At 39.9% G+C, this 26,179-nt stretch overlaps 2 protein-coding genes and 4 non-coding genes across 6 annotated transcripts in view; all 6 read right to left on the bottom strand.

Moving 5' to 3' along the window:
- MSH4 (mutS homolog 4) overlaps nucleotides 1-13,137 on the bottom strand; it is a 78,489-nt gene extending 65,352 nt beyond the window's left edge. The window contains exons 1-3 of the mRNA XM_049772543.1: nucleotides 12,849-13,137; nucleotides 5,864-6,025; nucleotides 132-292 (exon numbers count right to left, since the gene is read on the bottom strand). Coding sequence (XP_049628500.1) covers nucleotides 132-292; nucleotides 5,864-6,025; nucleotides 12,849-13,137 — 612 coding nt within the window. The remainder of the gene's footprint in view (nucleotides 1-131; nucleotides 293-5,863; nucleotides 6,026-12,848) is intronic.
- Nucleotides 2,157-2,263, bottom strand: LOC126007325 (U6 spliceosomal RNA). The gene has a single exon (XR_007494906.1). It is a non-coding gene; the product is annotated as a U6 spliceosomal RNA (small nuclear RNA).
- A 2,478-nt stretch (nucleotides 13,138-15,615) lies between the features above and the next one.
- On the bottom strand, nucleotides 15,616-21,725 carry RABGGTB (Rab geranylgeranyltransferase subunit beta). The gene is made up of 8 exons (XM_049772093.1): nucleotides 21,606-21,725; nucleotides 20,002-20,199; nucleotides 18,892-18,997; nucleotides 18,100-18,152; nucleotides 17,909-18,019; nucleotides 17,155-17,280; nucleotides 16,303-16,452; nucleotides 15,616-16,114 (listed from the first exon to the last, which is right to left on the bottom strand). Exons 2-8 carry the CDS (start codon nucleotides 20,188-20,190, stop codon nucleotides 15,974-15,976), a joined length of 876 nt encoding a protein of 291 aa, XP_049628050.1. The 5' UTR covers nucleotides 20,191-20,199; nucleotides 21,606-21,725; the 3' UTR covers nucleotides 15,616-15,973.
- LOC126007710 (small nucleolar RNA SNORD45) lies at nucleotides 19,870-19,943 on the bottom strand. Its single transcript, XR_007495203.1, has one exon. It is a non-coding gene; the product is annotated as a small nucleolar RNA SNORD45 (small nucleolar RNA).
- LOC126007708 (small nucleolar RNA SNORD45) lies at nucleotides 21,325-21,408 on the bottom strand. The gene has a single exon (XR_007495201.1). It is a non-coding gene; the product is annotated as a small nucleolar RNA SNORD45 (small nucleolar RNA).
- Nucleotides 21,726-21,967: 242 nt separating the features above from the next.
- On the bottom strand, nucleotides 21,968-22,049 carry LOC126007709 (small nucleolar RNA SNORD45). The gene has a single exon (XR_007495202.1). It is a non-coding gene; the product is annotated as a small nucleolar RNA SNORD45 (small nucleolar RNA).
- Between the last annotated feature and the right edge of the window lie 4,130 nt (nucleotides 22,050-26,179).

The following is a 26,179-nucleotide window of genomic DNA, read 5'->3' as shown; positions in this document are numbered from 1 at the left end:
CTGGTACAATTGTCCACTGGTGCAATTAATAACTTTATTCTACTAAAATATATATTAATCAGGAAATACTAGTTTAAAATGTTGCATAAATATCACATGATCAACTATTTATTAGAATTATAAATACATACCTTTGCATATGTTGTGTTGTCTGCAAATTGAGATAGTATTATTTGTGGGATTTTTAAATCAATACTTGCCATTCCTATTTCACCTCTGGCAAGTCCTCTCCCTTCTACAACAGCTACAATAACTGATGGGGAATGTGCAGAAATTGCGGATGAAGATGTAGCTGTGACAAAATATTTTTAAATAAAATATATAAACATTTATAATAACTCCTAGTTCTTAAGGTATCAAAACTATAATATTTAGAATATGGTTAATAACATTTAAGGAAATTATTTTATTTTTCTCAATAAAAATAACTTCATTTTTGGGGCTGGAGAGGTGGCACAGCAATAGGGCATTGCCTTGCACCTGGCTGACCTAGGATGGACAGCTGTTCAATCCCTGGCATCCCATATGGTCCCCCAAGCCAGGAGCGATTTCTGAGCACAAAGCCAGGAGTAACTCCTGAGAGTCACTGGGTATGGCCAAAAAAAGAAACAAAAAAACCTTCATTTTAAGGGCAAATAGAAACTGTCAACTCTAAAGTACTCCAGCTATACAACTGAAAGGGAGGAGAAGCAGTCCAAGTGCTCACCCTGCTGAAGCCATGCCAGATGCACCCATTACCCACAATTGCCACTTTGCCAATGATCCTGCTTCATCACTCCTCTTTGGTTCTAGTCAGAGGCACCAATCTGGTCAAAACTGAGTTTTGGGCTGACATCACCAGTACTGTTTTGGAGTGATGCAGGCACCCTCTTCCCACCTTCTTGTATTTCTGAAAGGCCCAGCAGCTAAAAACAGGCCCCACCAAAATCTCAGTATCAGCAATAGTACTTGAAATTCCTGAACTGTGCAGCCACATTCACAAACGTGTAACATCTTCAATTTTTTTTAATATTGCCATTCCCATAGGAGCACACCAACTTAGATGCCAATATGTATTTTGAAGCTGCCTAATTTTCAGAAACAAAAGAAGTAACAAAATGAGCAACTAACAACAAGAGCTTATTAAACTTTTTGACAATCAGAGTTAATGACCTCATTACAAGATACAATAATTTTCATCAATTTTCTTGTTGCTGTACTCTTTTTCTTTCTTTTTATTTTCATTTATTTATTTGTTTTTTTGGGGTCACACCCAGCAGCACTCAGGGGTTACTCCTGGCTCTACACTCATTAATCACTCCTGACAGGCTAGGGGGACCATATGGGATGCCAGGATTCGAACCAGTGTCCTTTTGCATGCAAGGCAAATGCCCTACCTCCATGCTATCTCTCCAGCCCCTCTTTTTTAATTATTTATTTTATTTTATTTTGGTTTTGGGGTCACACCCGGAGCCGCTCAGGGGCTACTCCTGGCTCTACGCTCAGAAATCGCTCCTGGCAGGCTTGGGAGACCATATGGGATGCCAGGACTCAAACCACCGTCCTTCTCCATGCAAGGCCTGGCCTTCATGCTATCTCTCCGGCCCCTCTTTTTATTTTTTAATAATTTTCCCTCATTTACCTGGAAACAAATGTATTATGATCAACTGTATCAACTATGCGATTCATAGTAATTTATATAAAGTAATTTATATAGAGAAAATTAACTTCAATATAAACTGTGGAACTACGGAGAAAAGGGTGGACACCCTTAACAAAGAAGGAAAATCTAAATATCATGATAAATATCTGAAAGCACCATTGATTTCAAGGCATGCCCTATGACAGCACACAGATTAGTTTGCATGTATGCAGAGAACTCAGGCCAAAAGAACTTGGAGAAATTGTATGTAACTTTCTTTCAAATACCATGCTCTTTTTCAACTCTGGAGAAGTCACTGCTATCTCCTTTTTTCTCTCTCTTTTCTCTTTTTTCCCTCTTCCCAACACATACATTTTCTTGTTCTTGCTTGCAGTCTCTCTCTCTTATACATGTGTGCATTCCCTCTCCATCTCCTTCTCTCTTTCTCTCTCCACATTTCTATTAGTAAATTTCTTTAAATAATCCATCTTCTCTCTTTCTCTCTCTTTCACATTTCTATTAGTAAGTTTCTTTTTTTTTTCTAAAACGCTTCACAAATTTGCATGTCATCCTTGTGCAGGGGCCATGCTAATCTTCTCTGTATCGTTCCAATTTTAGTATATGTACTGCTGAAGTGAGCACTATTAGTAAATTTCTTAAAATTAAACTATTTTGTGGGGCTGGAGCGGTGGTGGCACAAGCGGTAGGGTATTTGCCTTGCACGCGGCTGACCTAGGACGGACCTCAGTCCGATCCCCCTGCATCCTATATGGCTCCCCAAGCCAGGAGCAATGTCTGAGCACATAGCCAGGAGTAACACCTGAGTGCCACAAGGTGTGGCCCCAAAACAAAACAAAAAGAACTATCTGTTTTACTAAAAAAAAATTGACTGTAATAACAGAGCAGTGTTTAAGGTATATAAGTTATTTAAATATAGAGAATTATTGGTGGATTTTTTTAAGTGCCAAAAATAAAAAAGAAATTAAAAGGTGACAAGAAAAGAGGAAGAGGGTTATTATGAATGAAATGTTATATCCTGATTACTAAGGGAAATACATTGTTAAGCAATAGGCCTAGCAATAAAAAAGTATAACAATAATGAACTTAGTAGACTCCTTTCAGCAATAAAGGTTTGTGTCACTACATTGCTGAGAGTAATGGAAAAGTAGAACAGGGGGCCGGAGAGGTGGCGCTAGAGGTAAGGTGTCTGCCTTGCAAGCAGTAGCCAAGGAAGGACCGCGGTTCAATCCCCCGGCATCGCATATGGTCCCCCCCAAGCCAGGGGCAATTTCTGAGTGCTTAAGCCAGGAATAACCCCTGAGCATCAAATGGGTGTGGCCCAAAAAATAAAAAAATTAAAATAAAAAGGAAAAGCAGAACAGGCTCTAGAGAAAGAAGCACAGTTATCAACTGCAGCCACAAGCTGTAGAAACAAAAATGTAATCATTTTGGTTATCTTCTTCATCTTCTTCATACTTTCTTTTATGCATGGATTTACATGTATGAAGTAATTATTATTTTCTTTCTTATCTCCAGAGGTTTTGTTTTTGTTTGGGGGCCACAGCCAGCACACCAAGAGGTTACTCCAAGTTCTGCACTCAGAAATCACTCCTGGCAGGTGTGGGGACTATATGGGATGCCAGGAATTGAACCCAGGTTGGCTGCATGTGAGGCAAATGCCCTACCCGTTATGCTATTGCTCAGTCCCAACTTTTAAATGTAATAATCTATAGGTAACAAAATAATCAATAGAATTGTGGATGATTTGATTACTATTATACTAAGTAGTTGGCTGTGAACTGTGAGATTTCTAATTTTAGGGAAGAATGACAACTTCATTGATACGGGGGATAGATATATTTTTGGGTAACTCTACAGAAGATTTTTTCTATCATAAGAGGAACCCAAATATATATATATATACACATATATGTATGCATGTATATATGGAAATTATGCCAGTTTCTAATTGGTCACTGAGCTCTGAATTCACCCTTTAATATATAAGCTCTGCAATAAAGGACAGAATTCCTGAAGGCCTGGGAAATGGCTCAGTGGCAAGTGTGCCTTCTTTGCAAGTAAGACCACACATATGATCCATGACAATGATTTATATGTGCCAAACATTGTCACTGTTGCTCTATTTGGGATCCCCACATCAGTATAATTTGTTCAATTCCAGGTGAACACCATATTAAAACTAAAATTCATAGGTCTAGAAAGATAAAGCACAGGTCTTATAAGAGGCTGATTCCAGTTTGATCACCATACATGTTCCCTCCAAGCATGTCTAGGTGCAACCTTGAAGGTCCCTAAACACCATGAGGGATAATCCTGGAGGTTCTCAAATACCACTGGAATAGCCTGAGTAACTCCTAAAACCAGCATCACAGGGCCAAGCAACAGCACCTCTTCAGACCCTTGCACTATCATCCCACTGGTTTGATTGGCCAAGAATCACCCAGAAGGACCCCCAAACCTACTGAAAATTGCATCATCAGAGGTTCCCCCAAAAAACTGACCAAAACTTGTGCAAGCACTGGAGCCAGGTATGAGATCCCCAGAGAGCATATTTGCAATTACCACATCTAAAGTGTATAACCCCCTGCAAGCAAATATGCGTATCACAACTAAAAAGTACACAGCCCAGCAAGCACTACAATCAAATGTGCAAGCACCACAAGCACGTGTGTTTTCAACTCCAGTAGCAAAGGCTTATTTTTTTTAAATAAAGACATTCCTTCAGCATTTTCCTTTGTATACAAATAGTGTATAGTGTTAAACTTTCTCAGAGGAGGGCAGTGATGGATCCTGTGGGATGAAGAATTCTCCAGCAATTTCCACTGCAGAACAGTAGTGTAGGTATGAGGCCATCTGGTGGTAATATGCTCCAGTTACATACCCAAGATGTTCCTTAGCAATCTCCCAGCCAGTGATGTAATAACTTTTGAATAGCCTTCTTGATACAGATATCTGGCACTCTACACCTCCTGCCCTCAATAATACACTAATTCCCTCTATTTTATTGTCTTCTCAAGTTTGTCTCCCATGATTGAATTCATGCAACAGTCCTTTCAACTGTCAGATTATGCACTCCAGATCCCCTACCCATTCCAGAGCCCACACCTACTGTACACCCTTTGCCTGTAACTAGTCACGGTTTACCCAATTTGCCTCCTGACTCTTACACTTTCTCAGTAGCAGGTAAATATGCAGGCTCTGATCTAGAGCAGTCAATTTTACTGTCTCTACTTGAGATATGTGCCTTAATGGTCAGAAATGGATCCTCAAAGAGACCTGTCTTCCAGAATGCCATTAAGTACTTCAAAGAGTTTCTTATGCTCTGGTGAAACACTTTGAAAAACCTCGTTTGTTTTAAATTTTGTGAAAGTATAGATTCATATACATGAAATTCCACCATGTCTACTTAATAAACCTTCACACAGAAAAACTAATTTAATCAGGGGCCGGAGTGATAGCACAGGAGGTAGGGCATTTGCCTTGCACACGGCCGACTCGTGTACGATTTCTGGCATCCGGTTTTCTGAACCAGCCAGGAATAATTTCTGAGTTCAGAGCCAGGAGTAACCTTGAGAGCCAACAGGCATGACCCAAAAACCAAAAAAAAAATTTTTTCCATCAATTTTCCCAGGTGAATTACATAAAAATTAAAATGCAAGTATTATTTTTAAAAACACCATTAGTATAATCAGGAATTATTTCATTTTGGGGACCTGGGGGGGGCCACACCCGGCAGCGCTCAGGGGTTGTTATTCCTGGCTATGCATTCAGAAGTCGCTCCTGGCAGGCACAGAGGAACCATATGGGATACCGGGATTTGAACACTGTCTGTTCGAATCAGCTGCATGTTAGGCAAATGATCTACTGCTGTGCTATCTCTCCGGCCCCTACCTCTATATTTTTTAAACATTGTTCTTTTAAGGAGGGATTTATCTTGTGCTATTTGCAAATGTTAAAAATAAGATTAACCTGCAGTTATTAATAAAATTGTATTATATTACCTTATTAATCTACCCTGAAATGATGAGTAAATTTTTGTACAAAACTTTTAAAGTTATATGAGATTGGGGCTTAATGATAAGGTACATACTTCAGACCTCTTGGTTCAATGCCCAGATCACATACCTAAAATGTTTTAAAAATTTATCTCAGGCTGATGAAATAAAGTTTCGTCAAGCTTAAAAAAAAAAAGGTGATTTCAATCAACACTGCAAATTTTACCTGAATATCCTACTTGTGATGTCCAAGTTTTATTTTCGGAAGACAATGGCGTTTTTCTGTTTTGTAGATAATTTTCTCGTGCAGAAGATGAGCTTGTACCAGGAGCAGAATTTTTCACAAATGTACTTTTTATATAAGTTCTTTTCTTTTCAGAGTATAAAGCTAAATTCAAAAAATTAAATAACATCCCTTAAAGATTCAGAATTCTGCAATTATATATCAATAACCGTAATTTATACCTTGTTAACTCTCTAAATCCCATTTCTTTTCTCTAAAAAGATGGCTTTTAAAAAAATTTTTTTACAATAGTATCAGTATTGCTTTTATCATCAGAATGCCAAGATTCCTCCATCATTCCTTACTCTTAGCATCCTCAGGACACAGTTTTATTGACCATACTCAGATGAAGTTTTAAAATGTAAGTTTTTAAATGTAACAAATTTAAAATATTAAACAATATTATTAATAAATAATTTTGCCCTAAAATGTAAGAAAAGAGATTGCTAAAACAATAAAATTAGTTTGTTTTTTCTACAGAGTTTAAAATCATAAATTATTTTAGGATCTTTAAATACACCAGATATCACTTTGTACAACTATCATGAAACTCCTTTTCCTCTTTTCTTTCTTATGTTTTTAGTTCATATCCAGCAGTTCCTAGTGCTTACTCCTGGCTCTGTGATCAGTGATAATTTTGATAACAAGTTTTAGCAGTGATCATGGGCTATATGTGGTTCCAGGTATCAAACTAGGGTCAGCCATATGCAAGGCAAGAGACTTATCCTTATACTATCTCTCCAGACCCCTATTTCCTTTTGACTTCTTCAGTGAAATAAACTCTCTTCTCCTATGTATATATTATTAAGAGTTTCAGATTCTCTGGATTCAGTTCATTGTTTAGGTATATACTTACTGGTATAAAATATTTTACAGGGCTGTCATAAAATTTTTAAGAATGAAACAAATAGCCAAGCATAGTGTCTTGGCACATAAAAGTTCTTTTAAATATCCCCTGAGAGTCAGAGAAATAGGACAAACTGTTGAATGTAAGCTTTGAATGAGGGAAGCCCAGGTTTGATTCTGGCATTCATGGTCTCCAGAGCATCATACTAGAGTAGTTCCAGAGCACCATTTGGTGTGATTCACCCCACCACCACCACCAAATTTCCCAGCATTGCCATGTATAGCTCTAGAAGTTTCCAAGAATGGCCCAGGTAACCCTGGTGGCCCCAGAACCATTTGTCACAAGCATTGAACTATCTGATCCAATTACCCAAGCATCACCAGGGGTGGCCCCAGGTCCACTGAGCACTGGCCAAAATATATGTAAGTGTGTATATATACATTTCAAAATATACACATACATATGCATATAAACAAATATATATTCCATACCTTTTTATTCCAGGACAATTCTTGCTTTTAGATTCCTTGACTGATTTTCTCACTGTTTTATAGTCACTGGCTTCCCAAAATAACACATATATACAAACCAACATTATACATTTTTTTTTTTTGGTTTTTGGGTCACACCTGGCAGTGCTCAGGGATTAGTTACTCCTGACTCTATGCTCAGAAATTGCTCCTGGCAGGCTCGGGGGACCATATGGGATGCTGGGATTTGAACTACCATCCTTCTACATGCAAGGCAAACGCCTTTCTTCCAGGCTATCTCTCTGGCCCATCATACATTTTTTTGCTGGGCATTTCATATTATTTATTTTGCTTTCTAATGATACTTATTTCCTGACAAGTTTCAAATTTCCTTTATTTTCCTATATTTCTTACTCCATAAATTACTTGTTGGTAAACTTTATTAGTCACCAGATATAATATTTTACCCCTTGTGGGTTATATGGGGTATCAAAATTACTCATCCCTGACACAATGAAAAGCAGTCACAGACATGCTAAAATAAAGAACACAGCTCTGGGGCCAGAGAGATAGCATGGAGATAGTGAGTTTGCCTTGCATGCAGAAGGATGGTGGTTCAAATCCCAGCATCCCATATGGTCCCCCGAGCCTGCCAGAAGCGATTTCTGAGCGTAGAGCCAGGAGGAACCCCTGAGCGCTGCCAGGTGTGACCCAAAAACCAAAAAAAAAAAAAAAAAAAAAACGAAAAACAAAAAACAAAAAACACAGCTCTGAGCTGGAACAAGAGCAGTTGTTTTGCATGTGGATGATCTGGGTTCAATCCCAGCATCCCATTTAAGACCCTGAGTCCCACCAGAAGAGATCCCTGAGTACAGAACCAGAAGTAACCAAAGAACACTGCTGGGTGTGATTGCCCCCAAATTACAATAATAAAGAGCATAGCTTGTTTCAATAAAAATATTTTGAGACACTAAAATGTGAATTCAAATATTGTTACAAAATAGTTTCTATTTTTCTTTTCATCTGTACTGTTCATGATTACATGCCACATAGATATTTAAATTAAATCATTGTGAAAAGTTCTATCTACTGTGTGAGTCTGTTACTATCCCCTTTTGAATGCAAACATCTTTTCCTTCTAAAATTTCTTTTCATAAAAATTTCTGTTGGGGCCACAGAGACATAGTACAGTGAGTTGGAAATTTGCCTTACCTATAGACAACCTATGTTTGATCTCCGGCATCCCAGGTAGTGTCCCAAGCACAGCCAGGAGTAATTCCTGTGTGCAGAGCCAGGAATAACCTCAGAGCCCTGCTGAGTGTGGCCCAAAAACAAATAAAATTTTCTCTTTATTAGAAAATAGTACTACCAAATATTCAGGCAACCAAAGCCTGAGGTTTTCAGTGTCATGGTCAATAAAACCTATTTGCTTCTTAAAGTGAATTCCTACAGCTATCCCAAGTTTTTATATATCTTTAGCTAAACAAGTTACTACAGTCTACAAGCAAGTTTTGCTTTCTTTTTCTTTTCTTTTGGTTTTTCAGCCACACCCAGTGACGCTCAGGGGTTACTCCTGGCTTATGTGCTGAGAAGTCTCTCGTGGCTTGAGGGACCATATGGGACACTGGGGGAAGGTTTTGCTTTCTTAAGGTTGCTCTCTAGGAGCTGAGGAGAGGGCTCAAATGGCTGGGGTAATGTTCTGTATGTAGAGGATACCTATATATTGATCCCCAGCAGTACATGTCCTCTATGAGGGTGCTCCCCAAACACAGAGTTATGACCTCCAATCATAAGGAGTAACCCCCGAGTACCACAGGATGTGGCCCTACAACAAAACAAACAAAAAGTGCTCTCTTTTCAGTTTCTCTTTTCTCATCCTTTTCTACTAATATTCTTTGTTCTAGTTATCATTCTTTGTATCTAGTGACCATTTCTAATTATCAATAAAATCTCAGGTTGCATTCCTCTCAAATTTCTCTTCCCAATTCTGTTCTTTTCTTTCAAGACATTTCAAAGATCTCTAAGTTATCTTCCAGAATATTTTAAGTTATTAAATATTGCTGTATTTTTAAAGAATTTTTACCATTTGATTGGTTAGTTTTGGGATCATAACAAGATCTCCTTAAGGCAGACTCCTGCCACTGTGTTCCTGGATCACTACTGATGATGCTCAAGGACCTTATGCAATGCCAGGAATGAAACAGAACGTGCTGCATCCTTACTTCCTGTACAATCACTCCATTACCTATTTACAGAATTTTTAAATCTGTCTTCCCTATTGAACCATGGAATATTGTAATTCTTAGCTTCTCTCTCTCTCTTTTTTGTTTTTGTTTTTGGGTCACACCAGCAGCGCTCAGGAGTTGCTCCTGGCTCCATGTTCAGAAATCACTCCTGCCAGGCTCAGGGGACCATATGGATGCCGGGGATCGAACCTGGGTCCATCCCAGGTTGGCCGCTTGCAAAGCAAACGTCCTACCTCTGTGCTATCTCTCCGGCCCTGCTACAAGCAATTTCTAAGCGCAGTTCCAGAAGTAACCCGAGCGCCGCCGGGTGTGGCCCAAAAACTGAAAATAAAAGAGAAATAGAATGGATATTGAAGATATTTCAATTAATCAATAGTGAATCAAGTTTCCTTTGGTCTGTCTCTCACTAAAAACTTCAAGACAGTCTGAAATAGGAATGTGAAACATTTGTCATCTTATGAAAATTTTGAGGGGGAGAGGGACCTCCCAGGTAGTGTTTAAAGGATGAGAATGAAAAGGCTATTTGGAAAGTAGTTGGGAAGATACTCATTAACTGTTGAGCGATTTGCTTTGCACGCAGCTGAACCAGGACAGACAGTGGTTCGAATCCTGGCATCCCATATGCCTTCAAGGAGCAACTTCTGAGCAAAGAGCCAGGAGTAATCCCACCACATGTGACCCAAAACAACAACAAAAGCTAGAGATATAATATGCGACAGACGTGGTACAATTCCCAGCAACACATATGGCTTCTCCCAATCACTGCCAGGAATAACTATTCTACACAGAGCCAGAAATAACTAACTCTTGAGCCAGTAGGGTTTAACCCAACTGCTCAATCTCCACCAAAACGATTAGTCAAAAATATTCAAAACAGGGGCCGTAAAGATAGCGTGGAGGTAGGGCATTTGCCTTGCATGCAGGATGGTGGTTCGAATCCCAGCATCCAATATGGTCCCCCGAGCCTGCCAGGAGCAATTTCTGAGTTTAGAGGCAGAAGGGTCCCCTAAGCGCTGCTGGGTGTAACCCCAAAACCAATAAATAAATAAATAGATAGATAAATAAATAAATAAATAAAAACAGCATGAAAGGGTCACAAGAGATTGGTTTGTTTCCTTAGTACTGAATTTCTAGTGGAATGTGGATAAACAGATGCTTTTCTGATACACAGAAAATGGCTCAATTTAAAAATCAGTAATTTGAATTCTCCTTGAAGAATATACTTTTGTTTCCCTGTAGAGGGAGAAGGAAAGTCACTGACAAGAGTACTCAAGAAGCATGCAACCAGAGATCTTGCAAAGAAAAACACATGTTCCAGCCCTTTGAACCATCTCCTCAGCCTATCCTTTAAAAAAAAAATTTAGGGGGCCGGAGCAGTGGCACAAGCGGTAGGGCATTTGCCTTGCATGCACTAACCTAGACAGACCACAATTCGATCCCCCAGAAGCCCATATGGTCCCCCAAGCTAGGAGTGATCTCTGATCACATAGCCAGGAATAATCTGAGTGTCACCGGGTGTGGCCCAAAAATTAAAAAAAAAAGTTTTTAAAATATATTATCTGGAATTCTTTGGCTGTTCAATACCCAGCTATGAGACAAGAACTCATTGATCTCCTAGCTCTTTTGGGGGGGAGGGTGAGGTGGGGCTTATCTAGTGTTAGTGCTCAGAGATTAGTTCTGACTGTGCATTACTCCTGACAGACTCAGGGGACCATATGGGATGTCAGGAATCGAATCCCTGTCAGCTGTGTGCAAGGTGTCATTGCTCTGACCTCATCACACTGACCTGGAAGAGTTAGAATACAGAAGGTAGGTTGTTTGCCTTACATGCTGTAGACCCTTGTATTGTCTTCAAACACTGCCAGGGGTAATCCCTTAAGCAGAGCTAGGAGTTAACCCTAAGCACAGGAGGGTATGGTTCAAAAAACTATTAACTTTTAATAGTTACTATTGAGATCTATGAATATTGTGTTGGTAATTCTTTGATAAATCAACATTTTCATCTTTGTAATTCCTCTGGTACCATATAAACTGAAAAGACTGGAATTCCTCTTTAAAAAAGGGAATAGGAGCTGGAGAGATGGCATGGAGGTAAGGCATTTGCCTTGCATGCAGGACAGTGGTTGGAATTCCAGCATCCCATATGGTTCCCCGAGCTGCCAGGAGCTATTTCTGAGCGAAGAGCCAGGAGTAACCCCTGAACACTGCCGGGTGTGACCCAAAAACAAAACAAAACAAAAAAAGGAAATAATGTTGTCATCAGAGTCATGGAAGAGGATTGACTGCAGGGCTCTTTTCTGCCCCATCAAGTTTTGTCTCTTGCTACCTCGACCAGAGAATGGATTGTAGTGGTATGGGAAAGACCAACTACCAGTGGTCCTACAGTTTAGCAACATAACAAAGAAATCCCAAAGTGGAGAGAGCAGTGCTTGTTTTGAGCGTGCTTGCTAAAGTACCTAGAGTTGGGAGTGTGAATGCTTGTGGACTCAGCATTCTGGCATCTGGGAAATCTTAATTGTGGCCCTGTACCTTAAATCATTTCCTACTCATCTTTAGCAAATGTTTTGGGATGGTACAGCTACTACACGATGCGCTTGCTTTCAGCTGTGGCCCCACCTACTGCTTCTAAGCTCAGACCATCACTCAAGTTCTCTGTAAGAATTTCCTTTAGTGGGCCCGGAGAGATAGCACAGCAGCTTTTCCCTTGCAAGCAGCCGATCCAAGACCAAAGGTGGTTGGTTCGAATCCCGGTGTCCCATATGGTCCCCCGTGCCTCCCAGGAGCTATTTCTGAGCAGACAGCCAGGAGTAACCCCTGAGCACCGCCGGGTGTGGCCCAAAAACCAAAAGCCAAAAAAAATTTTCCTTTAGTACTCGCCCCAGTGGTTGATCTTTATCAACATGCAAAGGTGGCATTAATCTTCCCAAACAATCTTCTTCATTCTAAAAGAATGGAGATAACGTTAGAATGTTCTCTTCAGGGCCAGAGTGATAGCACAGTGGTAAGTCATTTGCCTTACACGCGTCTGACCCAAGACAGACATGGGTTCGATCCCAGCATCCCATATGGTCCCGAGGCTGTCAGGAGTGCAGAGCTAGGATTAACCCGAGGGCTGCCGAGTGTGGTCCCTCAAATAAACAAAGGAAATAATAATAATATTCTATTCAATTTACCACAGATCTTTTTCTTCAAAGAATTGGTTAGTGATGCAATGTCATCTGCTTGAAGTCGAGTGAACTAAACTCAAAATTTCTGATTAAAAGTGATGCTGAAGGACCTGAGCTGAAGCATTGGCCCCTCCACATACAAGTTGTCCCAGGTGTCCAGTTTTGCACTCCCTCCACACTATTTCCACCAGACCAAACCAGAGACATTAAATTTCCATAGTAACCGGTGCCCCAGCTCCCCAAACCTTCCACCCAGCCACTCCTTGCCTTGGGCAGGCCAAGCACTGGGCGCCGGGCCTGGGGCGCTGCTGAGGCTGCTACTGCGGTCGGCTGCGGCGCCTGGAGTGTCATGGCGTCTGAAGGCCGAGGCCTGGGCAGAAGCGCTTCTCTGAGGGGTCTCCTGAACCCCCAAATTGCAGCGAAGGCCTGGAGGTCGGCCCTCGGCTGAAGGGAAACCCGTAGGATCTGAATCTAAGGTCGATGACATGGCAGACCTCAGGATGCTCACGGATCTTCCAACAGGACTAGTGTGAGGCTGAAGTTTGTTTCCGCTGCCTGGACCCAAAGGCGGGAAAACCAGCTAAGGCAATGCGCAGGCGCTGGAAAACGCGCCTGCGCACTGGCACCCGTTGGATGGCTTGCCTTTCTAAGTATGGGTCCTGACTCAGCCCATTTCCTGTCATTGCTGTTCCCATGAGACTTGATATTGTGCTTAAACTGACAGGACCCTCATTGAGAGACACCTACCTAATACTTCAGAAGCTACCAATGACAAATGATTTAAAAGCCTCATTATGGGATAAGGAGCAGGTAGGATACTTGCTTTGCACAAAACCAACCTAGAGTCAATCCCCAGCACTTCATATATCCCATAGTACCCTGGGCTCCATCACCAGTAAGATATTGAGCAAACCCCCTAGCACCACCAGTTGTAGTCCCAACGTCTAATTTAAGAAATAAGTCATTTGGGCCTGAGAGATAGCAGAGGTAAGGCATTTGTCTTGCAAGTAGCTGATTCCAGGACAGGTGATTTGAATCCTGGCATCCCATATGGTCCCAGAGTGAGGAGTAACCTCTGAGCGCCGCTGGATGTGACCCAAAACAAAAAAAGCCATTAATAGGGACTGGAGTGATGGCACAGAAAGCAGTAGGGACTCCTACATCTTATATGGTCCCAAGCCAGAACAAACAGAGCATCACCAGGTATGGCCCCAAAATCCAAAACAAAAATGCCATAATATTCTTATTGTAAGATGTTTGATATGCCTTAATATGTTCTACATACTTTAAAAAATATTTAAAGTCGCTGTGCACCAGTGCCTAAGATACAAAACAGGCAGGTGAGATGGCATAGGAATAGGGCATTTGCCTTGCCAGCAGCTACTTCTGAGTGCAAAGCCTGGAGTAACACCTGAGTGCCATTGAGTGTTGTGCAAAAACCAATCAGTTTTAAAAAGATACAAAACATTTTAACCCTTACTGGTAAGACCCTTTTAATAGTAGTAGACAAAAACCTTTTAAACACCCACAACCACAGCTGGGAGATAGGTCATTTAGTAGTCTACATGCCTAGCATGTGTAAACCAGAGTTTGAGTACTATGGGTGGCCTTGATGTCCAAATAGGGTATAGTCAAGTACTGAGAGGCCCCTGACCCATTCACCAGCCAGATGTGAAAAATTCATCAATATACTTCAGTTTTGTTTTTTTGCATGCAGTTAGAATAAAGGCTAGGGGCCGGAGAGATAGCATGGAGGTAAGGTCTTTGCCTTTCATGCACAAGGTCGGTGGTTTGAATCCTGGCATCCCATATGGTCGGTCTCCTGAGCCTGCCAGTAGTGATTTCTGAGCATAGAGCCAGGAGTACCCGGAGCACTGCGGGTGTGACTCAAAAACCAAACATATATATATATATAAATTAAAAAATTTTAAAAGAGGCTAAAATGATTGTCCTAGAAGCTAGCTAGCCCTACAAGTTCAATATGATCTCATAGGAGATAGTAAACTATATGTGCTCAAATTTCAAGACAATGGGTCTTACTGGATTATGAAAATGCTGCTTACCAATTTCCAATAGAATGTCAAAACTTGTAAATAAAATCCTTGCAAACCATTACAAACTTCTTTTGTAAATGAGTCATTGTTACATTTAGCTACGCTGTCTTAAAACACTGTAGCTGCATTGTCAAATGCCAGACCTCTTGTGTAATAACAATTTCATCAGGCTGTTAAAATCAACACTGGCCAATTATCACTGGCAGGCTCACTAACCAGGGATGTGCTGCTAAATGACCACAAGTAGAAGCCAGATAGTACAGCAGTGAGGAGTTTGCCTTGCACACAGCCGACTTGAGAAGGACCTGAGTTCAATTCCCAGAATCCCACATGATCCCCCTCATCAGTCTACCAAGAGTGATTTCTGAGAGCCAGCAGTAACCCAAGCATCATGGGGTATGACCCCAAAACAAAACAAAAATCACCCTTGTAGTGCAGTTGACCACCACTCATTGGGGTTCTTTTTGGTGTAGCAGAGCTCCCAAAACAGTTGCCAGTAGATTGGGTAGCACCAGGCATCCAATTTTCAGGCTAAACAGCAGTTTTTTATAAGTTTTCCCAAATATTGCTTGTGGTCACAACCAAACAGATATTATTGGGCCCATGTTAAGAAAAATGTCAACCCCCACAAGGAAAGCATCAATTGAGGTGTCTTATTAGGACAAATACCAATGTTTCAATTTGGAACAAAATGAACCTGACAGATTATATTAGAGCAACAATGTCTGATCTGAAAAATGTAAGTTAAATGTAATGTAAATTAGAATTTGAAAGTCTATAACATGACAATTCAGATTGATTTCTATTTACCACTTGTGACCAACAGCAAATAGGTGGATTTTCCTCCAGTTTAAACCTTTGGTGCATCTTAGATTATTTTAATTGAACAGAAAACAAAAGAGAAAAACAAAAAGACTTCAAATTGTTTATTTTTTTGGACCACACATAGTAGTGTGCTCAGAACTTATTCCTAGTGCAGTTTGAGGAAAACTTAATGGGATGCTAAGGATTGACCTGGATTGGTGATGAGCAACCTATCCACACTATACTAGCATTCTAGCTTTATTTCTTATTGGTACATAGAAATAGCATTCCATATAATTTCCAGTTAAGTCTTTATTTTACAATATGTATAATTATATAATTTATTAAATCAATACAATTAAATATAAAATATTAAAATAGCAGTAATTTATATCTGATAAGCACTTTTCAAATACATTAATGAGTATTAATAAGAGTATATTAAAAACCTTTGCACTAATAAACTTAGCTCACTAATTCAGGCTGAACATTCACTCTCCGAAGCACTTCTTCTGGCATACAGAAAACAGGACTAACAGGTTTAATTTGTTCTTCTCCCAAAAGTGATAACCCAGCAATTCCAAACAAAGTATGAAAAGGATCCACCTATTTAAAAAAAATCATAAAAGCAAAGCTCAATTCTTCAAATTAGGCAAAACCGGATACACTTTAATCTTTATACTCCCAAATAAAACCAAAAATGAGTCCTCAAACACTTTCCTACATCAGGAACTGTTTAGAACCACAAAATGAAAATAAAACCCGTACACAATTATGGTCAGAAATGTACTTACCATATCCCCAGGCCTGTCTGCAAATCCTCCTGTTTCTTCATCTTGGCATGCTAGGATGAAAGTTCGCAATTTCTCTTTATCAATCCAATGAAGCCTCCCAATTATCTTTAAGGAAGCCAATACCCACCAAGAATAGCATACATCTGGTAGCTAAGAGAAAAGAAAGGACATAACTGTATTCACTCAACTCAAATAATAAAGGTTTGCCAGTTTGGATCTTATTTGCCACTTTGGATACTCACTGAATTTCTTGGAATATAAGTGACTGCTCCCCACAAAAGTGTTAAGTTGATAATATTAAAAAGATAGTCAACACTCCAATCACTCATCTACCTTTGCTTTTTTGTCCCATATGAAGTTAGCAAGTCAGATCTAGACCATGCAGATTGGCAGTTGACGAATATTTTAAAACCCTAGGTGGAGGTAGGTGGTCCCAGCAAACAACTATCACACTGAATGATACTCAAGTTCCCAAACACACAGTGGGGCAAGGCCTCCCACAAAACTGTTCATACAATTAGACCATTTGGACTGGCATCATTACAAGGTAGGGAGTTTGTCTTGCATGCAGATGACCCAGGTTTGATCCCCATCAACCCATATATGGTCCCCCTAGCCTGACAATAGTTATTCGTAACTCCAGAACACCATTGGATATGGCACAGAACCCAATAGTAAATAAATATGCCATATGTGAGCAACTTAACACTAGCTGTCTTACTTCTTTCTATAGTATTTTAAAGAAAATGTTATGAGAAAACATTCCTATAATTTACGAGACATATTAAAGAATGAATAATCATGTACTAAAAGCTAAAGAACAATGGATACAGCTTATCCTATAATACCAACCTTCTCTGGCCTTCCATTGAGTCCACCTGATGGTAATTGCCGTTCACAAAGCCACCAACCAAGTAAATCAGAACTTACTTGATGCAACTGACCAGTGATAGCCAGGAATCCTGTGCAACAATAGATCTAAAATTACAAACATAAAAATATATGTGTAATCTTTAAATAGTAACATAGTGGCAAAAGCATCAATTTTGCACTTAAATGCTAATGCTAAAAATGTCAGTTTTCAGATATCTACAGTATCTTGTCACAAAAACTAATCAGGAATTCAGTTGATAGAGGAAAATAATTTTTTATACTCTGCTCAAAAGTATGGATCAGGTTGCTATAATTCAGCATTTGGGTACTTGTCCTTCATGTATGGCTTCAATTTGTACCCAAGTAAAGAAAAAACTCTTGAATGTGACACATAGTGAATGCCTCAAGATAAGTTATTTGGTTCTCCTGAAGCAAAAGAAAAATAACCCAAACCCATCACTCAGTACTTTGATGACAACCTTATATGCAGAAGGCTTTAACATGGGCAGCAGAGTTCTATGGGCTCAACCACATACCTAGCATTTGGGAAGCCTAGGTTCATTATCATGCACAGTATACACTCAGCCAGTTCCATAAGCAGGCAGTGGAGTGCATTAGTCTTAATCAGCAATTGAGCAATTCTCACTTGACCCCATTCATTAACCTCTAATTTATATTTGCCAATTTGTTGTCCTGGCCATCCCTGCAAAATCAATGTTATGAGCATCATTACCTGCCCAGCATGAGATTCCGATCCTGGCCTACAACCAAATCCACCATCAAAGTTCATACATGACAAAACAAATTCAATTGCCTTTTCCACATTAATAGCATCCAGTTTCCCCTGTAAACACACAAAAAGCTATTCAACATCAGAATGCAAATTATTATACACATCACTAGTACACAATATTTAAAACTCACCAATAGAGCCAATGTTGCCACAGCACAAAAGGAAAATCTCGTATCAATTTCTCCTAAAAATGAGAGCAAACCAAAGCACGTTACCAGAGGGTCCATCACACTACAGCTACAACTAAACTTCCTTCTAAGAGTTTAAACTTGACATTTACCTCTAAGGAAACTAAGAATTACAAAAGTTGCTTCACTGAAAATGTTTACAGGTGTCCAGAATAAGGAAAGAATAGGAACTACAAGGACCAATTTCTAATAAACTACCCTATATTACATTAGATTTTCACATCCCATGAAGCGGCTGGTCTTTCTGGCTTGCACTGTATTCCCAGCCCAAAGCATATTTTAGTAAGTAAAATACTATTCCCTCCCTCTACTCAAACATTCAATGAGTTTATAAAGCTTCTCAAATACTTCCATTGGGGAGTATTTCGTAAAACTTTACAAAGCCACTGAATAATGTAAAAAGTTTCACCTACCTTATCTTTTAGATTGGACCCCTCTGTTCCAGTGTTACTGCATGCTGATATTAACTAAGCACAGTGCATGCTGGGAACTTCCAGCAGCCATTAACTCCAGTTAGACCAGCTGCTTAGTGGGACCTGAAAGGATGAAAAACTTAAAAACCAAAAACAAAACTTACAAGTTCCTGGCTAGTCTACTTCACTTATGATTTTAAACACAGGGTTGCTCTGGAGAGCAGGAAGCCCTCCACCCACTGAACCATTGGGTGTGGTCCAAAAACAAAACCCCAACTATAATATACATCTTTTAAAGCAGTATGAATTAAACTGTCATTACCCCAAATGTCTCCAGCAAAAGAACCATCTTCTTTCTGCAGACTCTGAACATATTCCACAATTTTGCTTACATCAATCACATCAATACTATCATACAGAGTAAGTATCTGTGACAAAAAAAAATAAAAATAAGTAACCATTTCTTTTTTAAAAAACTCCTTTTAGACAAAGTTGTTCACAATTCTGCTATTTTTTTGGCATTCAATATCCCACCACGAATGTAAAATCTCCAAGCCCCCCAAGGCCTGGCATATAGTAATAACTTACTAAAAGGAAATCAGAATTAAAATTATGGTAGGTCGTACAGCACCTACCATATAGTACTGGGTTGATGAGCTAGCTCATGATAGTAATCCATGGGAGGGGGGCACTTGGAATGACTCTCAGTGCAATCAGGTGCATATGCATGAGATTTTCCTACTAGTTAGGCCTCTTTCAAAAGTTAAATAAATAACCCTTTTCAACCTTAAGTTTCTTTAACTTGTCTGGAAAGTCCCTTGCAAATTTCCCTTAAACACACCTATTTTAAAATAAAAAATTTTAGTATATAGATGTACAAAAATCTAATTTTAGATTTGGGGCTACATTTGGCAATGTTCAGGGGAACTACTACATAAGATGCTGGAGATCAAACAGGAGTCAACCACATCCAAATGACCTATCCACTGTACTATCTGAATCCCAAATTGGAAGAAAAATAACCCCACCTTAATTTATTACTGGCTTATAATGCAACCTCAAGCATAAAGCATTGTTTTTCTGCAAGCAATTTTTTTGCGAACACTTCAAAGACTATCTTAAATACACTAAATTGCATATATAGAAATAGAACTTACACCTGTACCAGGGGCCAGAGATGGTGGGGCAGGGAGTTTGCCTTCCATGGTTTCCCCTCCAGCAACCCACAAGACCCTCCCCAAGCATTGCTAGATATAAAACCTCCCCCCAAAGTACACATACTGAGGACATTTTGCTATCCAAGGTCTCAGTATAATTTTAAATTTTGCATCACGTATTGTTTCAGTTAATACATGCCTTAAACCATCATTGACCTTGTAGCACACATTTCATTCCAATTTAGAGCTAAAGAAAACTGCGTATTATTATTTACCTGGACAGCACTAAGAGTGTACAACAGATGCGGATCGTGTCCAATACTTGCACTTATTCCACCACACTCATGCTGACATGACTTAATAAATGTTACAATTTCTTCTCTATTCATGCGATGTAGCTGACCCATGAGATCCATCACTGTCAAGCCCCAATAGACGCCACTCATTCTCAAATACTCGGACATACAATATTCCTAAAATACAGAATTACTTCAGTGAATCAGATGCATGCTAACTGATGCTACATTTAAAAATCTGAACACAATGAGGCCAGCAGTGCAGTAGAGCATTTGCTGTGAATGCGGCTGCCCTGGGTTAGATTACCGGCATCACATATAGTCCCTGGAGACTGCCAGGAGTGATTTCTAAATGCAGAGCCAAGTGTGGCCAAAAAGTCATTAAAAAAAAAATCTGAACATAAAGTTAAACCTAGCACATTTTGATTTTACTTAATTTATCCAGAGCCCATTTAAATTCGTGAGCCTCAAATTTAGGGGAGGAATAAGTATTTGAAAGGTCACATATTCAAAACCATCGGCAAATGTCAGTTATACTTTCTCTACCACTAAGGAGAGGTAATAATGGCCAAGGAAATTATCTTTCCCATCAGTAAATTCTGATGTGCCCAGTGCTACAAAACCATAACAACATCAAAGATACAACTGATGAGTCCAGATACAACCCATTATCAAGTTTAAATTCTGAAACAGACCTTTGCCTTAGTAGTTTGCTGCAAACTCAAATTTGGAGCATAACAATTAGAAAAATAGGTCATTTGACTCATGAGGACAGAAAGCCTATAAGAGCACGTACTTTGTTTTAGATTCAATTGAGGGTTAGAATAAGGTACAGGCTTAGAGAACAGCCTGAGCAGTAAACTGTCCTGGTGCATCTGGTGTGACTCTCCCAAATTTGAACTATACAGGTGACCAACAGGGATGAGGTGTGGATCTATGCTAGCCACAAGACAAATAACTTTTTATTGATGTAGGGAGATGAACCATGGATTCAGAAACTTGCAAGGCAATGCATGAAAACCACTATACTGTTTCTCCAGTCCCAAATTCTTGAAAATCAACACTATGTAGTTACAAAGTTTGGAGTATATTTAGCTGCCTAAGTGAAATGACCTACTGTGATTAGAGCACAGGTTGTTCCAAAGATGAAAACTGGTCTTTCTGCAGTCAGGCCAGAGATGGCACAGCAGTAAGGTGTTTGCCTAGCATCCATACCCTGCCAGGAGCAACCCCTGAAAGCTGCTGAGTGTGACCAGAAAAAAAAAATAAACACACAAATTAAAAAAGTTTTAAACATTTCTCAAGGTCTCAGCGTAATTCTAGAGCTTAAGTGGTTTTACACATCAGCTTCAAATTCAGTTAATACATGCCAACACATCATTGACCTTGGAAAAAATTGTGTAACTGCTGAGGGCCAGGTAGAGTTGACCATTAGAGTTGACACAACCTGAACAAAGGAGAAAATCCACTGTGGCATTATCGAAAGTATCAGTTTAGCAATCAGGAACTGATACCGTATTTTAGCAACAGATGCCAGAAATATGCAGAACCATGTAGGTTAACTATCAAGAAACCATACATACGTAGTCATCTTTCTTTGAGCCGTAAGATGCAATATAATCAGCATGTTTGTCCAACAGCAAGGTGTCTGGTGCATCCTGCTTAATAACAACATCTTTCTGTGGAGTGCCCTTGCAAAAAAAAAAAAAAGATACATAAGATATCATACTTATCTGCTGGCTCAAAGAACGCTTTAAATACACCCTAATTTTTACCGATTTCATCATCCCACGTACTTTACAGACCACCATTCCTATTTTAAAACTAGAATGTAGGGCCTGACCAACAGTACGTGGCCTACAGGGGATTTGATTCCCAGTCCCCCCTGTGGTGGTCTCTGAACCACACCAGGTGTGGTCCAAAACCAAGGGTTCTGGTTGTTTTTCAGGTCTCAGAGTAATTCTAGAGCTATTGTAAAAGTTATAATCAACTTTGACTTCAGAATACATGCCGGCTCATCATTGACCCGAATTCACCACCTTCATGCCTCACTGCATCCTTTTTGATAATGCGTTTAAATTCCTTGGGACAACTTCCCTTTTCAACTAACAAAATTAAATCCTATTGCAACTAATATTCTAATGTCGAACCTCTTCCTGGAGCCTGCAAATTTATTTGGCCCTTCTCTAGTTTTAATCTTCAAATGCATTAATCCCAAAATCGTGCTCCGAATTCTTGCTGTTAATTCCTACTTCGATATTCCTAACCAGGCTGCATACTTATAAGAAGATCATGAAGACTACCATTAAAGACTGAGGAAATGCTTGGATCTGCTGAACTACAATCTCTGCAACATGACCAAGTCACCAAGCATTTCTAAACATTTTTAAAAAATGTAACTTCGCTACAGCATTAACTGATCTGCTTTTTTTTTTTTTTTAGATTAAATTGATCGAAAATACTGAATCTGGAGGATACGCCCGACAGGCCTGGATTAAATTAGGAGTGGAAATTTTGTAACACTTGATCGATCCTCCAACTTAAATCTTTCAAAGCCCGAGACTTCACCAATCATGTCCCAACATTTACAATCACCCCTACGGTAAGCGGGAAAAGATCAAGCTTAAGCCTTTCGGGCCCGATTTCCAGACAGACCGACCAGAGAGGAGGCCAAAACGGAAGCTCACTCACCATGTCTGAAAGCAGAAAGAGGCTGAGACTACTTTCTGGGCCGACTTAAATGCCAAGCGCATGCGCAGAAGCGCTCATCAGGCCCCCTATGCGCCACGAAATAGCTGGCTACTCTGCGCCTGAAGGACAAAAGCACTAGAGCTGCAGCTCCAGGACCCCACCTACTGCCTATAGGTGTCCTTGCTGCCTGATTTTTTAAAACATGCTTGAGTCATACTTGTGTATATCAATTCTTTGAATAAATCATTGAATCATTTTTTTCTTCTTTGTTTGTTTGGGGACGGTGGGCAACCGCACTCGAAGAGGCAGGAGGCATCCTGCTAGCTCTACTTAGTGATCATTCCTGGCTGTATTAGGGGGTTGGCCCAGCAAGGGAAGAGACTTGCCCCACCCTTGTCCTATCTCTGCAGCCCCAGAAATTATCTCTAACGACTTTCCAAGTAGATGATCATCTGAAATGATTTGTCATGAGAATTCTTGTTCGTAACGAGTGTATTTAATTCCATTAAATTTCATTTTATCAATTATATTAACTATATGTATTAATTATGAGTTATTGGTGATTACTTATTAATTATAAATAATTAGTTTAACTTCAGTAAATTTGGCAGGTTTTGTTGATGTTTATTTTTGGCAGTTCTCAGGGGTCTCTCCTGGAGGCTGGGGGATCTTAGTGCTGGGGAGCAAATCTTTTAATTTTTCTTTTGGTTTTTGGGCCACACTCGTTGGTGCTCAGAGGTTACTCCTGGCTCTGCTCTCAGAAATAGCTCCTGGCTTGGAGGACCATATGGGACGCTGGGGGATCGAACCCAGGTCCGTCCTATGCTAGTGCGTGCAAGGCAGACACCTTATCAAGTGCTCCAGGCACTGCTGTACTATCGTTCCGCCCATGGTTTGTTTGGTTTGAATAAAGAATAAAACGTTTACTAAGTGCTTATTTAATAAAATGTTCACTCTTTGCCATTGCCATTTCTATTATTCTGCTTCCCTTTTCACCCACTTTCACAACTTCTTAAGAAGTGCTACTATCTAAATGGTGTGCAGATTAAAAAAAGAGAATATTGAGTGCAGGCTGGAGGGCTTGCACAGGTGTTGGAGAGCTTTACCCTAGTGGTCCCTTGGCACTGCAGGTAGGAACTGCGGACCGCTGAGCTTTGGCCTTTTATTTATTTTTTTCAAAGTCACCATGACATTACAAAAAAATTCATCGATGGGTTTCAGGCAATGTTTCAACATCAGTGTCCACTTCTCTCCATCAATGGCCCCCAGATCCCATTTGTCTGCCATCCACCTTTCTGCTTCTATGAGAAGCTTAAAATAAAACGCACATATATACATTTTTTGACTGTTATTTACAGTACTATTCCTGATTAGGTTTCATACATAACACTTTATCACTTTTCAGCACCACCTGCTCCAAGTTGCCCCTCCCGGTTCTAATCCTCCAGCCATCTCAAATAGCATGATTCCTTCTAAAAACAAGTTATCATGTTCTTTGTTGCTATTGTCTTTGGGTATTCTTTATTCCACTATTGTGAAACTTGCAATCCTGACAAGAACCTCCAAGAATGACTCCCTGGCTTCTGTGCTTTGCTTGGTGCCCCAACCCTACCCCAAAAAGAAACACACATGTTCCTTTATAAGCTTTTAGAAAAATTTCATGAAATTCAGATTTGTTCCACAAATTACTAGTTATTTCAAATGTGTTTTCTCCAGGAGACTAGTCTGTTAATCTATACGTATATATATATATATACATATATATGTATATATATGTATACACACATATATATGTATACATATATATACACACATATATATGTATACACACATATATACATATATATGTATGGGGAGGGGGTGAGAGAAATAAAGAGACAGATTACCCACAGAAGATAAAAAGGAAATACAGTAAAGGAAACAACAGAAGGTCTAAACCAGGAGTCTCAAACTTGCGGTTCAGGGGCTGCAAATGGCCCTTCGTACAACATTTTGTGGTCCTGCCCTAGAGGAATCTTTTTGTTTGTTTTTAGATGTTTGGGTCACACCCCCCAATGTTCAAGGCTTACTACTGACATTGCACTCAAGGATCACTCCGACTTTGCTTCCTGCGGCCCCCAGGTAAATTGAGTTTGAGACCCCTGGTCTAAACCATCAGAACTCAATTGTTTTGGAGTTATTTTTGGTATAACTTAGGGCTTACTTCTGGGTCTCTGTGCTCAGGAAATCATTTCTTTCCTGGCAGGGATTAAGTGAGGAACCCTATGCAGTGCCAGGAATAGATCCCTGCAAGCCACATAAAAACTAAGTGCCCCACATACTGTACTATTGCTCCTGCCCCTGAAACTGAGGATTTTCATGTATAAAACTAAGCTTGTATGCAAGTAAGTGTGGGTGGTGTGAGAGGGGTCCTTTGGGAACAGTGGTAAAGAGAAGGCTCTCTGGTGGGTGGGGGGTACACAATGATGTATGCATAAAAAGTATGTTTAGCAGTATTACTATCTCAATACAACAGTAAACTTTTTAAAAATAAATTTGTGTATTCTCTTGCATTTAAGTCTTATGTGTTTGAGAAACAATTAGATATTACAAAAGTGAGGCACTTCCTTTGGAATAGCAGGTTGCATCCCTAGCATAGTCAGCAGTAATACCTGAGCACTCCCAAACACACACACACACACACACACACATTGATTGCTTTTAATAGTGACTTAAGAGAGGGCCAGAGTGATAGCACAGCAGGTCAGGCATTTGCCTCGCACGTGGCTGATCGGGTTCAAACCCTATGGTCCTATGAGCCTGCCAGTGATAATTTCGGAACAGAGATAGGAGTAAACCCTGAGCACTTCTGGCTGTGGCCAAAACAAGATGACTTAAAGGACTCCCGAATGGTACTGGCTCCTTTTCACCTACTGTAGCACCACTTTTTCAGGTAGCATAATACAAAAGTTAATTTCAAAAAAGAACACCCTGTTGGAATAAGGCAGGTGACAGTGAAAGCGCAGAAGACTGGATCATGTGCAAGTCTTCTGAAGAAAATGTGAGCTCTTGGTATTTTGGAATATTGAATCTAGTTTGAGGTTACTTTATTAATGCATGTAATTTTAGTGATAAAAGAGATAAGAAATCCCTTTAAGAAATGGTTGGGGTGCAGAGAGAACAGGAGTTAAGGCAGTACATACAGCAGGTAGAGTGCTTGTCTTACATACAGCTGTCACAGATTTGATCCCTGGCATCCCATATGGTGTTTGAGGCCATTATTGTTCTTGGTTTACTTTTGGCTGGCTAAGGGGCCCATATAGAGTGGCAGGAATCGAACCCAGGTTGGCTTCACGCAAGGTAAGTACCTTACCTGATGTACCATCACTCCAGCCCCTTTACAAAACTATGCCTTTGGGTTATATTTTTACACAGCTAGTGGTGTCAGAGACTAGTCCTGGAGTGGTACTCAGAAACGTAGTACTAA

Source organism: Suncus etruscus, chromosome 4, assembly GCF_024139225.1.
Source record: "Suncus etruscus isolate mSunEtr1 chromosome 4, mSunEtr1.pri.cur, whole genome shotgun sequence".
Classification (NCBI taxonomy): Eukaryota; Metazoa; Chordata; class Mammalia; order Eulipotyphla; family Soricidae; genus Suncus; species Suncus etruscus.
This window is presented reverse-complemented; position numbering and strand designations above follow the sequence as displayed.